The sequence below is a fragment of the Anoplopoma fimbria genome, chromosome 13 (genome assembly GCF_027596085.1).
Source record: "Anoplopoma fimbria isolate UVic2021 breed Golden Eagle Sablefish chromosome 13, Afim_UVic_2022, whole genome shotgun sequence".
NCBI classification, from domain to species: Eukaryota; Metazoa; Chordata; class Actinopteri; order Perciformes; family Anoplopomatidae; genus Anoplopoma; species Anoplopoma fimbria.
Window position 1 is genome coordinate 7,014,248 of NC_072461.1, and position 15,971 is coordinate 7,030,218.

Here is a 15,971-nt window from a genome sequence, read left to right on the forward strand (position 1 = left end):
ATTATTTAATTTATACTTATTAAAAAAAATCTTCTAAATAATATAAAATGTGAAGAACTACAAATATTAACCATTTTATTAATACGGTTTAATTACATTTAGAACTAGAGACTGTAAGATACAAAATTCATTGAACTGAATCCAATTGATCTGAAATGGTTCACGGATTTTCTCAAATGTGTTCGCTTTATTCTCTTGAGCTATTAAGCGTGTTTCTTTAGTTACTGTATATAACACATATATGCATCTGCCACTTCTGTGTGTTTTGTAGAAATGCTGTGTTTGTGTTTCCCTTGTGGTTGTCTGTATATATGCTGTTGTATCAGATTTGAGAAAACTCAAGGTGACATAAAACCGTAGCCTAAATGTCTTATATCTTTATTTTGTTATGTGCACCGGATGCACACAGAGACTTAGTTAATACTGAAATATTACAAGTCATCTACATAAAAAAAACAACTGACCAACAATTACAAAAGGGGGAGTTTGTTTGGCATCTAAAATGTTGACAATTATCCCTGTTAAAATGAATAAGAAATGAAAGGCTCTCGGCTACCAAATCTGAAAAATGCTAAAATCTACAATAACATGTCGTAATCTAATAATCTACTCTGCATTGGGGGAGTACCGTCCACACCTGAAGCCTGTCAAGTGAGCATCACATTTGATGGTGTAGGTGAAATAGAGCACTCCTTTGCTCAGCTGACAGCTTAGAGCGTGAGTTCCTCGCTCAGGGAAGACGACGCATCTACCCGCTAAGTCATTGTAAAACACGTCTCTGTCCCAGACTTCAAACCTCAACGCCTGGCCCAGTTCCACCGACCCAAAGTCGTAGGTCACATTCCAGGCTGGGTCGTTGTTGTCCATCACCGTCTCGGTCTCCTCGTACATGCCGTTGTAGAAGATCTTCACGTAGGCGTCTGTTTTCGTGATGGTGTCTGCCCTCAGACCTGCCGCTCTGTGGATCTCCAGTCTGAGAGTTCCTCTGCCAGCCCGTAGAGGACAGCAGTTATGGTCCAGGTTGGGAGTCGGAGAGCAGTTCTTTGAACCAGCCTGGTCCTCCTGCAGCTGGTTATCTTTAATATACTCCGTGACGGTGCTTCTCAGATTAGCACTGATCTGGGAGTCCTCCACTAGATGGTGCAGAGGGAAGATGGCGTAAGACACCACATCGGGGTTGTCGTGGAGGCTGCCCATCCAGCTCTGGTATGCTTCAGACGGGTCCTCATGGTAGAGGATGTCTGGGAAATACCTCTCCCCTCCGATGACCTCAATCTTATGGGTCATGAAGCCTTGGTAGAAGCCCATGCTCATGTTACCCTTCAGGAGGTTATCACACTTGTTGGATAAGGAAGCATTGCCAGGGAGGAAACCCAGGGCCACCCGGAGCTCAAAATTCAGGCAGTTTTTGATGTCCGACTCGGAGAAACCCTTCAGTGTGGCCAGGCAGGTCCTGAAGGCAGTGATTCGCCTCACCTTACCACCAAGCTGGACCTATAGGAGACACAAACAAATAATGGAATGAAGGCTGTAAAACTGACTATATCAAAAAGACATTCTGCAGCAAACGTACTAAGGCAGGAAAAGAACACTGTATTAACCACTGACCTGGTGTATGTAGTGTGTTCCATAGGTGTCTATCAGCCGTCTATATAGGGCTCTGTTCTGGCTTGTGTCTAAGCTCTGTGGGAGTCTTTTTAGATGCTTGATGAACTCGGCACTCAGCTGGGGATGATCAGCCAGTCTGTAGCTGAAAAAACAAAAGGCGATAACACAATGAAAATATAATCTTCACTCTTACGTGACAAACAATAAACAGTCTAGTTCACCATGAGGTTGCATCATCAGCTGTTTCAACTTGTAACTGCAAAAATAATGAATTGTATGTGTTTATTCATAAAGTAGTTTCAAGCCCTTTTCTTATATTATGCTCTTTTAAAGTTTAGCCCCCAAAAGAACATCTGCACACATCTGTGACATAGATGTCAACAATACATTTAGGGTTTTTTTTTTTACATTTAGGGGATGTCAGCAAAAAACGCAGATAGCAATAACTGTAAGATTAATTTTGTTACTGGAATTTCCACAATAATATCTGTATTGGCAACAAGTAATACTCTGCAATGCTCTACAATGTGTATAGATGGAACAACAATTCACTCAAAGTCTTTTACCTCTCAGGAATATATTTGAATAATCCCAGTATGCATCAGTCAGCAAATCACATATAATTGCAAAGGCCCATTTTATCCAACCCCACTCCTCCTTACCTGTAGTAGGTGCAACTGATTTCATGGAGGGCAAAAGTGGCCTTATCCACACTGTGCTGCGAACGGGCAAACTTTGCCAAGTCTGAGCGGCTTCCTCCCAGCACCGCCTTGCCGATGTTCTCTAAACTCAATCCCAGGCCCCAGTTGTTGTTAACCAGGGAGCTGGAGCTCCGCAGCAGGGAGTCCACCGAGTGGTGGAGGGCACTAGAAAGCTGCTTACTGCAGCGGCTGAAGGGACGCCAATCTAGCACTGCAGCTGGGAGCCTCTGAATCTGAGAAAGAGAGAAAAAAAGGCAGGATGTTGAGTGGGATGCAGGTGGAGAGAGAATATATTTAAAGCAAGTGTGGAATACAAAGGTAGGAAAAAACACATGGCAGGAGAAGCAAAAAAAAGAAAAGGTGGTTTGGAGGGAATTAAGGGAAGTGAGAGTTTAGACTGAAGAAACCACGGAAAGAGTGAACAGAGAAGTTTGAGTTCTACAGTCTACACCTGTCCCTCTTGGAAGCGGTTTGGACACAGTGTACAGGTGTGGTTGTCGGCCAGATGTGTTTTGACGTTTATGACGTATGCCCCTGTGCGACGCATCCGCACCACATCAAAACCCTCTCCTGCCAGGTTGTGACCCGGGACAAAAGGGGCTTTCTCACACTCTGACCCTGAGCCAACCCGACAGCCCTGGAGCCTGCAGACCTCCAGCATGACCAGTAAAGTCAGTGTGAACACAACGACGTTGCTCCGTTGGAATCCTCCAGCTTGCATGGTTGCCTAAATGTAACAACACACAGAGAGTGAGAAAATAGTCGGTTAAGTCTTCTTAGCTATAAAACAAGTGGAGTGTCTGATATGAACCCCATTGTAGGCAGTATCCTTTTTCGCCTATAGTTATAATGAATTTGAGCAGACCACAGAGTCAGAGATGAATTATGTCTGTTACACACTAAATATAGATGAGCCTTTTAATCCTCTCTGCTTTTTAACTGGAGTAATCCTGCCACAGATGTGTCAACCCAAAAAACATGCCCAACAGAGACAAATACCACAACATGGACATGCACTCTTACCTTGGACTGTGTTCTCTGTCCTCGTTTTATTTTTAGGAGTTTATCAGGCTGTAGCTTTCTCTGCCTTCAGAAATTCCTCTCACGATCTTAACAGCCAAGAAAAACGCATTGGTTGTGCCTCCCTCTTTTTACGAACCCCATTGATTGCGCAGCTCACAGTAAAAGGTGAACTGCAAACTGACTAGACTCTTGATCCTGCTGGAAATGAAATCACGGTTGAGAGAGCTTTGGCTTTTACCGGCAAGCTGTGCTGAAAGCCCGCTGGGTTTACTCTTTTGTCCGTCCTCCGCCCTATCAAAAAGACCAAGGAAGGAAGTTCCCCTGCTTCAGGGCTGTCTATCTGTATTCTGTCCCTGAACCTCTCTCTCTCTCTCTCTCTCTCTCTCTCTCTCTCCCCGGGCCTTAACAATATCCTCAGCATGAGTGGGTTTGTTTTTATGGTCATGACCCAGCTCTATGAATCCCTCACAGCTGTGTGTGTGTGTGTGTGCAAGTGTGTGTGCAAGTGCATGTGTGGGGGAGGGAGATTATTCTATAGTCTCTAAAGAAAAGATGCACATTGGTATGAGCCCTCTTTACGGGAAATGGCTATGTGCATGTGAGCGTACAGTACACGTTTGTCTGTCTGTTGGAGTGACTGTGTGTGTTTTGTGTTTATAATGTCTGAGCCAGGCTGTCTGTGTACTGATAACCTTGCCAACGCCATGATGTCAGCTTGTCTATTTATGAATGTAGGTGGAATGTTGGTGGTTTTACCAGTAAGGTCAGGGAAGATAAGTGTCTCTCTGTGCAAGAGGTTTGCGTCGGCGTTTTATTTAGAGGACCGATTTGTGCTTTGGTGCAACGGTTACAGATTTATGCAGCCCTAAAGTGTGAGTTCACATCAGCTGTTACGTTTGCATTTTGTTCAAACTGCAACACTACGTGGTGTTGATGCAATTTTAGTCATCATGTGTTTGGATTTAGCGCAAAGATTTAACTCCATTTGTTAATGTTAATTGTTCACCACTTTAATTGGTAGTTAAGTGCAGTACAGAGGAGTTAAATTGACATACATACAGAGACAAAGCCTGAAGTACAAAACATGGATTACATACATTATTCATATATTGGCAAAAAATACAAAATGTTATTCAATTATCTGTAAAAAAAAAAATAACAATTAAAAAACGTTGTAAAATGTTTTATAATTGGTTACAAGTCAAACAAAGCACACAGGTTTTTAAATGGGGTATACAATGTTTGTATACTACATGACATTATGCGTCTTGGCCTCATGGGGGCAGTATTGAGTCACTGACCTTTGGAAAGCACTTCTGCATTCAGCTATGTTGATTTAAATGGCACATCGCTCTGGAGTCACATTTGTTAGAGCTAATAGTATGATACAGTTTTTAAAACGGAAACTACAAAGCTACAGTGAAGTACACATCACGACCTGAGGAAAAAAAATAACCTTTAGTATCCAGAGCAGTTGTTGTAATGTGAATTACTGATTGGTTTCAAAATAGGGTTAATTAATGCAAAGTCCAACTGATTCAAACTAGGAGCCCTTAAACAACATTTTCTGCTCTTGTAAGATTCGTGATAGGGATGTCTGCGGTGAGAATAAACAAGGAAGTTAAAATCCAAATCTGTCACACCAGACTAGCCTTTAGTTTAGACTATGTGTGGCTTTTCAAAAAAGAAGAAATGTCAGAGGCACTCTGAAAATAACTAAAAAGCCTTTAATCATGCGCCTAATTCTTTGTGAAACATGAACCTAAGTGCTGGTACGTGTTAGGATCGAGCTCGGTTACAGTCCTCAAAGTGTGTCTTATTTGGGGCTTTTCTCAAGCTTCATCTTCTTGTCTCCCTCCTTCCTCACTGTCAACCTCACCACGTATTTCTTCATAGCCCCTAGCTGTTGTAAACCTAGACAGCCTCCTCCTTCTCTTCACCAGGACTACTGCCACTATGACTACCAGTGCCATCATACCCATCACCCCAAAGGCTACCCCTGCCTTTTCACCACTAGACATCTGACTCAATTCTGGGTAAAGCTTCTGAACCATTTCCTTGATTTCCTCTGGTTTGGCCAGTTTCCACGCCTTGGTCTGCCCCACTCTGATCCAGTTCATATCTCCCTCAGTCATGACCATAACTGTATTTGTTGCATGCATGCTGACAAGTGGAGGCTTAGTGAAAGGTGGAAGACGGACAGGAAGCAGCTGCCCACCGGTGAACAATCCTGACTGGACACAGTAAAGGATTTCACAGCCGTCGCTCACTGTGGCGAGGTGCTGACTGAACTTATGAGGGCAGCGACGTTGATTTCCTGCCAGCGGGTTGTTTGACTGACAACTGAAGAGGCCTCCGAATGGCACTGAGTATTTGCTGCCAATTTCATAGTCTCTACTCACACAGATCACTTGGCCATCCGAGAGAAACTTTACCGGAATGAAGTTGGAGGGACAGCTTTTTGCATTGGTGAGGGGGTTAAGGAGGGAGGGGCTGTATATGCCTCCGAATAGATACCCAGAGTTGTCTGGAGCCTTTCCGCTTACAGAGCACCAGTAGGTGTCGATGCGAGCAGAGCGAACGTGGTAATTGTCCTGACACACCTTACGATTGCAATGCGACAAACCAAAGAACCCACACCGATAGCGTTGGTCGTGGCAATCGTAGGAGGTGTAACCCTGCTGTCTCACCTCCGATCTCAGTAAAGTGGCAGAGTAAGGTGAACGACAGGAGAAGTCCCCTGTATCAAGGTTTTTCTGGGCCAGGGCATCACACAGCGGACCTGCATCTGAGCTGACCTGAATGCACGCTTGGTACACACCACCAAAGCTGAGGTTTGTAGCGGGGCCCTCGCAGGATGCGTCATCGATGTTGGCTTGGAAGTTAAAGTTCTTGGAACTGACGTCGACGCATCCGGGCCTCGTGTTGACATTGTAGTATCGATCTACGGCCTGACTCACTGCAACAGCCACTTTGCCAACCGTAGGCTGTGGCAGATCAGGCAAGGTGTTGATGTTTATAAAGTAGTGTAGGGGAAATCCGGACCGATCAATAGCAACCAGGTTGTTCCTGGTACTTTCCTGCCACTTCTGCAGAGTGATGCCAGGATAGAAAGGCGTGCCGCCACCATGGCTTTTGATGATTGAGTACTGAATGTTGGATTGATATGTTTGAAGGGATGCGCTCTGTTGGCCACTTTGACTGCTAATGTCAAACTTGAGTTTGTCGAAAAAATTTAAGCCTGCCTGCGCTTTGAGAGAGGAACTGTCCGACACACTGTCCGACACATATGTAGAACGGAGGTAGTCTTCCTGCACCAAAGCGGCCCCAGCGTCGACACTAGTGATAACATGGGTTCCATAGTCCAGCACCATCTTCTCTGAGAGATAGTTTACGTTCCTCGTTTGGTTGTTTTCAATTGCATCGGCTATCTCTTTGACTTGTTGAGCGAAGCGTGTGTCCAGAGTGAAGTCTGGATAAGCCTTAACAGTGTAGATGAAGTTACGAACCTTTGAAGAGAAATATTAAATATAAAGTTATAGTTTATTTTTTCATTCAGCTTATTCATTTTGTATTCTTTTGCTTTATTTACTTCTTAACGTAACATCTGTAACATCTGTACAGGAACTAAAGTCTAAAAAGTCTCCTGGCTCACACTTGCACATTAACAGCATTGTTGTTTAATATTGAATATACCAAAACTAAACTGTTAAAGGGGCACTTAACAATTTTATCAACCAAATCAATCAAACCAAGTTATCCATATAAATATATAAATATATATATATATAAACTATATATGAGATTAATTTAACTCATGATCAGGTTTTATTTCATTCATCTAAACTATGTAAAATAGAAACTTACCTGCACTCTGGCTGTGGTTGAAGAATCTTTGACCTGATGGGTTTTCATCCTCTGGTTCTCTGTCGAAAATCTGCCATTCAGCATGGAGAGGAAGGATATGTCTGCATTTATGGAGTAAGATGTAGAGCTTTTCTGCTCCTGCCAGGAGCTGATTATCTCTGAGTTCATCTCCACACCTGTCTCCTTTTGGGGAATGACAAACACCTCATCTGGGATGAGGTAGAGCCCGTCCTCAGTGGTCTGGCACTGGGAGAAGCTGAGGTTCATGACTCGACCAGTATCAATGTTGCGGAGGTTGTCCCAGCCTCCGCCCGGCAGCACCTCCAGTGCCGTGATGGAGAAGTTGGTGGAGGCACGACATTGCCTGAGCCAGTTGGTGGGGCGGCTAATAGGGACCGAGGTGCAGACATGAAGGAGAGAGAGAGCCAGGAGGGCCAGTGCTGCCTTCATGATGACTGTGGCAGAGAGGGCTGAGACCAACCACTATAAGGATCAAACCAAGTTCCTCCTCCTTTTTGTTCCTCCTTCTCCTCCGCAGTTTATCGGGTGACAAACGGGAACATCATGTTTAAAAACTGGTGGGGAAAGATAAGATTTTACTTTCGTTTGCAATTCTGCTTTTTTTTTAACCGCAAAATATTTACTTCAGGCTACTTAACAGAAAAAAAGAACTCAGCTGGCAAAAATTAGATTTAACCTGAACACTCTTCCTAAATAATGACTTGAATGAATTTTCTATCAGAGGAGAATAACTTGACAGTATAACAAAACCATAAGTAAAGGCAATATCATAAAACATCCAATTAGTTATTGACATGGTTTTATGACTGTGATTTGTGTTATCTAATCAAGTGTTTCATAGACGTGATTTTCCAGACAGTGCTTTGTTTGTTTGATACAAACAAGGTGTGCCGAAATTATATATTAACTCAAGGGTGCAAAAGTCATGAAAACAAACATGTACACTTGTAAGTTAAGGGGACTCCAAGCAGTCTGAGGATGAACACCTCAGACATGATTTCTCAGCAATAAAAAAAACACATCCAGAGTTATTTCACATCGGTAGAGCAGTGCACAAACTAGCCTTGCCTGTCATCTACAGTATGTTAATGTTCAATTTTACACTCTGTCTCTCATTTCCCCCCATCCAACACAAACTCACAAACTGCTACAATTTAAAGTAAAGTAAAGGGACAAAGAAAGTGAGAGTTGAAGTGCACATGAAAGGATTGGTTGGTTGGAAAAAGGGTTGAAACGAAGCTTAACGTAAACGCAGCAGAGCTCAAAGGTTCACTGCTTCGGTTGATAAAAGCTTTGTTTCACAAAGTTTTTCTACTTTTAAGGTAAAGATTAAACTATATGTCAACTTCCTCTCATCACAGGGAACTGAAAGCACATGTGAAAAAAAATATTTTTAAGGAAGTGGCGGTGCATTCACATGTTTGGGAGCAGTCACATGAGAATATGTCACTGGAAATACCCTTAGAATTGTTGACTGAGTCACAATCAACAATTGAGCCTTAGCTTGAATGTTTGCCACTACAAAAGTGAAAATAATACATGTAGAGATAAACTAAGAATCAGAATTAAAATAAATGCAATATGAATTTAGAGGAATATCAGGTACCCCATGAAAGATTTGGTCTGATATCACTGATGGGGAACATCCTTATTTCCCCTCAGTGTTTATTTTTTGGTTAATACGTGACTTGACATGAATCAATAATGTTCACACTTATCTGACCACATTCCTCCATCTCCCCACCTTTGCGAAAAAAAAAAAGATTTAAGGCTGACTGGATTACGGGTGGTAAAGTTAGTACACCAGTAAAAAGAAGAACTGATTCTGATTATTTAGTTCATGTAAATAACCTTTTATACTACATACTTTATTATGTTACTTATTTTGTTAGTGCTATCTTTTTTTTCAATTGATTGCATATTGTATGTGTATTTAAGTGTAATTAACAGACAAACTAAATATTAGCGGCAGTTTACAGAAATATTTGTCATTTTCTAGTACCTATAGCCTTAAAACGTTATTTAAATTGTTTTGCCTCTTTTCTATATTAGTATTCTGTGTATTACAGTTGTGTTGAAAATGAAAACGGTAAATTTGGCATGCACACAAGGAGAGCACCATTTTATCAAAGTAGCTCCAATAGTGACAAATTCTACTAATTAGAGTAAAATATAACCTTAATGAAAACTAACCTGAGCCTTTACATAATCGAGGTTGTTTTGACTGGACAGTGAAAATTTGATTTATTTGACACCCACCAGGAGGAGATGCAATTCTTGGAAGTCAATCTAATATATTCTATCTGCCATGTAATGCATCAACATTGTAACTTCATTTTGAAGACATTTTGTCCCGACTGTGTGAATTTCATACATTTTATGACGACGTAAGATGAAATAAAAGCATATGTATTACTCCGCAGCTGCTATCAATTCTACCCTATTGAAATTGTGTTAATCAAATGGTTTCATCAGCACATACTGTATTTGACAGTGACATTGACTTTGCTTTAAACGCAGTTTAACTAACTCATTTTAGAATAACCGTTTCTGTCTCAATTGCTGAAAAACACATCAAAAACAACAACAACCTCAGAGAGTTCGAAAGATGAATTGAGGAGATGTTGCACATTTCAAACCTACCGTTTCAAGGAAACACCTCTCCTGATTCTGATTAAACGTTTATGAGTCTAAAGTTCATAAACTACAGACTTCAGATCATCAATGCTATCACCGCTGATAAACTCCATAAAGAATATGGTTTTGTTTTTAGACAGTACTTTCAGGTTGAAATCATTACATGTCAGGTAGCTTTCACTTTCTGCTGTGTGCACGTGAGTCTCAGCGGGGAGACACGACTCGGTACAAAACAATCAACAAAGCGGTTGCTTCTACAGTGATATGATTATTAATGAATCTGGCCAGTAGATGGCAACACGAAGCTATCCAAATGATTAGGTCTACAGCTGTCTGAGCCTCTGCATACTGTATAAAACGGCAGCATAAAGTAACAAAAGGGTCTTAAATCGTGTATTAATAGCTTCTAGATCATAGCGTTTGACATGCTTTTTATTGCTTTTTATATATTTGACCCATATCTAGTTGAAATCCCAACGTTCACCTGTGTATATACTCTAATGGCAAACTCAACTCAGAGTAATCACTATTTCTCCTGCCGCCTAAATGCCATCATAATCTTGATGAGCAGGAATCACTTGTATTACTTGTTAGCTGTGGTGAAGAAAGGCAACCTGGCTTCTGTACTCGTGTTTGAATAATTTTCTATATCATCAGTAATCACTGGATAGACACATTTTCACACATAACCCAATAGAAGGTCTGACATATTTGGCTCATTCACATGTGTAATTACATTATATGCTAAATTACATCTTTAGCTAGTGTAACATCATTTCTATTTTTTATGTGTTGTAATAAAACATATTAAGGAAAAAAATTCAAAATTGACACATACTGGTGATGCAAACAATAACCGGCCATATAAATGATGTGCACAACTTTTAATGTGTTTACTGAGGAAGGGAATCTGAATACATTGCAATAAACAGTCTGATATAATTGTTTGGATGCCTCTGAACTAGTTTATCAGGGTTGGGCTGTTTTTTAACTAAATTTGGTGGCATGTGTGAGGATGTGTGTGAGTCAATATGTGAATATATATCCCAGTCTCAGCTTCATCATACGCGTTATCCACCTTATTCTGATGATACCTTTCGGATTTTTAGGATATAAAGTTTGTGGGAACACAACTTTTATGTCTTAAGTGGGATAATGTGATCATACAGTTGAATTCTCTCCTTCATTTCCGTAACTTTATGAGGTCACAATGTTACGGAGGACACGTAAAACTCCTTCCGGCTAGTTTGGCCCGCACTCTAATATAAAAGAAAAGGGTAGAGCTAAAGTTCACATCTAGCATGGTGTAGTGGTTAAGACAGCAGTCTATCACCTAGGAGACCCGGGTCGGAACCCCATTGGGAGCTATTGTTCATTTGTCATTCTCTGGAGGGAGAGTTTTTTTTGGAGATAGATAAGATAAAGTAAGATAAGATAAGATATCCTTTCTTAGTCCCGCAGCGGGGAAATTTACAGGATTACAGCAGCATAGGGTAAAGTGCACACAAGAGACATAGTAAAAGAAAGACAAGATAAAATAAAATGAAATAAAACATTTTTTTTTAAAAAGTATTATAAATAAGCAATACAAATCCACAATAACTGAAATATTATATGTACAGACAGAAAAACTATTAAAGCGATAATTGCACAGTGTATTGTATTGCACATGTGTCATGTGGTCTGCTGGGAGCAGAGTTGGTTGTGCAACCTGACAGCAGCTGGAAGGAAGGATTTGCGGTACCTCTCCTTCACACACCGGGGGTGAAGCAGACGGTGGCTGAAGGAGCTGCACAGAGCTGCCAGGGTGTCCTGCATGGGGTGAGAGGTGTTGTTCATCAGGGATGACAGCTTGGCCATCATCCTCCTGTCTCCCACCACCTCCACCGTATCCAGTGGACACCCCAGCACACTGCTGGCCTTCCTGACAAGCTTGTTCAGTCTCTTCTTGTCAGCTGTCGAAATGCTGCTGCTCCAGCAGACCACTGCATAAAAAATGGCTGATGCCACCACAGAGTCGAAAAAGGTCTTCAGGAGTGCTCCCTGCCCTCCAAAGGACCTCAGTCTCCTCAGCAGATACAGTCTGCTCTGACCCTTTTTATAAAGTGCATTTGTATGATTAGTCCAGTCCAGTTTATTGTTCAAGTGAACACCCAGGTACTTATAAGATCTCACAATCTCAATGTCCTTTCCCTGGATGTTCACTGGTTCCGGAGGACAGTGTTTACCCCGGCGGAACGCATTAACGCATGTAAACATGTTGTAACTGTAACTTGAGATAAAAATATGCACCACGAAAATAGAAAGGCCCCTTATGAGGATGGTGCACCTATTCTCATCAGCCGGGCAGAAATATCGCCTGCCCGCACTGAAATACTGGCATGTGTTGTTTTTTTGTGTGCTGGAGATAAGAGGAACCCCAACGTACACGGCTGGTCACGCCCGTCAAGCCTCACTGTTTTCAGTGATAATAAGCCGTGTTTGGCAAGCAGCTGGCGAGTGTCACCAGCTGCTACGTAATGACCAGAATGAGGCAGATTCGGAGAGCGTTTCTCTTTTATATGAGTGCAGACGCACACTCAACACGTTTTTTTCTAAATCATCTGTGACCCCAATAGCTGATAATGTGAAACGTGTGTGTGTGTGTGTGTGTGTGTGTGTGTGTGTACACAGTGCTGAACGCGTGGGTCCCCGTGCGTAACGGTGCGTAAAAGCGCCGCTGACGCAACGTTCCGCGCGTTCTCCTGACTGTCCCTTAAACCCCCCCCGTGTCCCCTCAGTCACTGCTCCGTTTGGAGACGCAACAGGGGAAGCTGAATAACAAGATCATATTTGAAAGCTAAAGAATGCATTAAGTCACGTGTTGTATACCTGACAACAGGAAAGGCTGAATGAAAGTTTTATTTTTCTCAGTTTCATATCGTCTAAAACAAATTCGTTCTTGTAGAGATACAATTTCACCAATGCTGTATGCTATATCCAGTTTGTCAAAGTTATTTTTTGCTCAAAACTGAACTAAAATCACACGGACAATTGCTCTAAATTAATAAAGGTTTATTATTTCCAACAATTCCAAATCCGTCCTTTACAGACCACAGCAGATAAGAGGTTTGACAAACAACAGATCAAGTGGTTGTTGTTGTTATTATGGAAACATTTTTTTAAAGTAGGCTCAAGTTCTTGGAATGAGTGCGTAATTTTGGTCCACTCGTTAGAGGAATTAAACGCAACCAGAGAGGCATTTGTTGTTCACTTAGAGAGTTGTTTCTTTTACTTCTTGGCAGCAGCTCTGGTCCTGGTGGACATAGCAACCCTGCGTTTGGCCTTTTTCGGACTCCTGGCCTTCTTGGCCGGAGCGGACTTCTTGGCAGGACTCTTTGGCTTTCTCCTTTTCTTTGGTGACTTCTTGACTTCTGGAGTGGCACCTCCAGCTGCTTTCTCTGGGCTGGCCCTCTTGACCCTTTTTGCCTTTGGCTCCTTCTTCTTCTTCTTCTTCACCACCACCTTCTTCCGAGGAGTAGGTGGTTTCTTGTTCAGCTTGAAGGACCCCGAGGCCCCGGAGCCCTTGGTTTGGACAAGGGATTTGTTGGCCACCAAGCGTCTGATGGCGGTGAGGATTCTGGCGTTGTTTTTCACTACGTCATATCCTCCGGCCTTCAAAGCCTTCTTCAGGGCTGGCAGGGACACGCCGCTGCGCTCTGAGGACGCGGACGCGGCCTTCAGTATCAGGTCGGACACTGTGGGACCCGTCTTCTTCCTCTGAGACTTGGCTCTCCTCTTGGGAGATTTGGCTGGAGCCACAGCAGAAGACATTGTAACAGGATCAAGTGGGTGAGATCCACAGAGAGTGATATCTCTGGTTGGCCTCCTGACAGGTTCACGCTTTATAACGCCCCGATGAGAGCCGTGGAGAGGGAGTCACCACAGTGCGCCTCTTCTCTCCACTTCAAACTTGATAAAGTCTGTGTTTTCTCCAGCTGGATTATTCTACGAAATCCCTGCTTTAAATGTTGCACATCCTTATAAAAAAGCACATAATAAGAACCAGCGTAATCTTAACTGTCTCTATCACTATTTCTATTTGGGGATTTTATGTAATATGTTAAGGTGTTTTGTGTGATTATATGCTGGCAGCTGTAAAGTGTAATTTCAGGCGGGTAATATTTTGACCAATTTAACATAGTAATAGTATTTAAACAGTCCAGAGGCGACTTTTTATAACTGAATTAATTTAAATAGAAATTCGTCTGAAATAACGGCCCCCAACACCTGGTTTTATTACAGTGATTTTTGCTAAATAAATTAATTTAAAGATGTCCAAAGAAACACAGTTGCCTTGCAGACCCACCAGTGACCTCAGCATTAATATATACTCGTGAAACGCAGAGACAGGGCAGGTGTATTGAAAATGTGGGATGAAAAAAACAGGAGAAGAAGTGTTATGTCATCGTATGTTATATGTTGATAATATTACTGTAGGCTCATGTATGTCCACTCTGTGCGGAGGGAGATGGACATTAGCCAAAATGAGAGTTATCAGTCTGTAAGGAGCGGCCAGAAAAACGAATTTAAGATTAATTTCCCGGGTCTTTTTGAACTTTTTCACTCTTCATCAAATGACCAGTCAGGAATGTATTCACATTAATGCACACTAATATATATTTAAAATGAGTTTATCTCGTATTAAAGTGCGAGCAGACGGTTTGTCAACCACTTAAAAACATCTCATAGGACATGATACCATGAAAAAAACTCAGTAATTCCATAATGAGCTTTCAACAGAAATATCCTCTGCATAAAAATATCTCGATTAAATCACATGCAAATGAATCAATAAAGCAATTGCAATAAAGTCATATGCCTGCTTCTTCAGTCTGTATTTTTTTTGGTAAATGAACAACACAAAATACTCCAATGTACAGGAGTACAGTGTTGATGACTATTTAAGATATGAAGGTCAGTCAGATCTCCGACATAAAAAAGTATTTAACTTGTATTATCTGTAACGATTTTGTGTTTTTCACTTGCATTTGCACAATAAGTAATTTCACTTAAAATAACAGGTGTATTCCTAAAGACTATGTGATTCAGTAGTTTGATTTATTGATGAATTCCAACAGTTTTGTGGAATTCTCCCATTATTGAAATTATTGTTTTTATTATAAATGTAAGTTTTTTTCTGATGTGTTTACAAACATTATTGATGCGAGTACGTTAATAACTCAAATTCATTGGTTGTTTGTCCTTAAAGTTCAGGCACTCTGAATTGCATTTGTATGACATTCAGCTGGAAAACAGAACTTTAAATCTTGAACTTAAAATATGACCCAACATCTGGGTTACTCTTTGATATTATTTGTTTGTCAACTATTCTATTCAAACCATAGAGAATTTATTTCTCTTGTGTTTTTTGTCCATCTTTTTCTATTTTCATGACCATGCAATAAAGTGTCTGTGACGGTATGTGTGTGTGCGAGGGAGGAGATTGGCAAATGTAGTCCTGCTCTCTGTAGTGCACTGATAGGGCCTCCTCCTGTGAACACACACACACACACACACACACACACACACACACACACACACACACACACACACACACACACACACACACACACACACAAACACAACATATTACAACAGAGTGAATGGCATGTCCGATGTAAGTGCCCTACATTTTAAAATGTCCACTGAAGAGCATGGAGGTGTTTTCTCTAGATGAGGAGTCTAGAAAACGTTTAATCCACTATATCACCAAACAGGAGAACAGAGAATGAACTTGCACATCAGATCAAATAAAGTTGTTATAATCTCAATAGAGAACTTGAACAGAGCGTGGGGGAAACGCCCACATAAATACGGGCCTTTTTACCTTCCTTATCACTACATACAGCTTGGATCAATTTTCTTGTGACTGTCATTTTGTCCCCATAATTCAGTCAACATTTTAGCTTCCTTGAGCAAAGAGTTACTGAAACTGTTGAAGGATTCTTGTGTGTCCCCCCCCTGTTTTTACATCTAGAATTTACAAGTAACTCCTTTTAGATTACCTGCTGTTGTGGTTCGAAAAGCACAAAGTGTGTATACATAATAATAATAATAATTAAGCCTTTATTA

The 15,971-nt window shown here is 41.4% G+C and overlaps 3 protein-coding genes across 3 annotated transcripts; all 3 read right to left on the reverse strand.

The window, feature by feature from the left end:
- Positions 1 to 192: 192 nt before the first annotated feature.
- Positions 193 to 3,614, reverse strand: prf1.5 (perforin 1.5). The gene is made up of 5 exons (XM_054611420.1): positions 3,333 to 3,614; positions 2,761 to 3,036; positions 2,271 to 2,542; positions 1,609 to 1,750; positions 193 to 1,494 (listed from the first exon to the last, which is right to left on the reverse strand). The coding sequence occupies exons 2-5, from the start codon at positions 3,028 to 3,030 to the stop codon at positions 607 to 609; spliced, it is 1,572 nt and encodes a 523-aa protein (XP_054467395.1). The 5' UTR covers positions 3,031 to 3,036; positions 3,333 to 3,614; the 3' UTR covers positions 193 to 606.
- Positions 3,615 to 4,326: 712 nt separating this feature from the next.
- On the reverse strand, positions 4,327 to 7,668 carry mpeg1.1 (macrophage expressed 1, tandem duplicate 1). Its single transcript, XM_054611017.1, has 2 exons — positions 7,200 to 7,668; positions 4,327 to 6,841 (listed from the first exon to the last, which is right to left on the reverse strand). Exons 1-2 carry the CDS (start codon positions 7,647 to 7,649, stop codon positions 5,165 to 5,167), a joined length of 2,127 nt encoding a protein of 708 aa, XP_054466992.1. The 5' UTR covers positions 7,650 to 7,668; the 3' UTR covers positions 4,327 to 5,164.
- Positions 7,669 to 12,896: 5,228 nt separating this feature from the next.
- On the reverse strand, positions 12,897 to 13,719 carry LOC129101262 (protamine-like protein). Its single transcript, XM_054610998.1, has one exon. It carries the CDS (start codon positions 13,668 to 13,670, stop codon positions 13,128 to 13,130), a length of 543 nt encoding a protein of 180 aa, XP_054466973.1. The 5' UTR covers positions 13,671 to 13,719; the 3' UTR covers positions 12,897 to 13,127.
- Between the last annotated feature and the right edge of the window lie 2,252 nt (positions 13,720 to 15,971).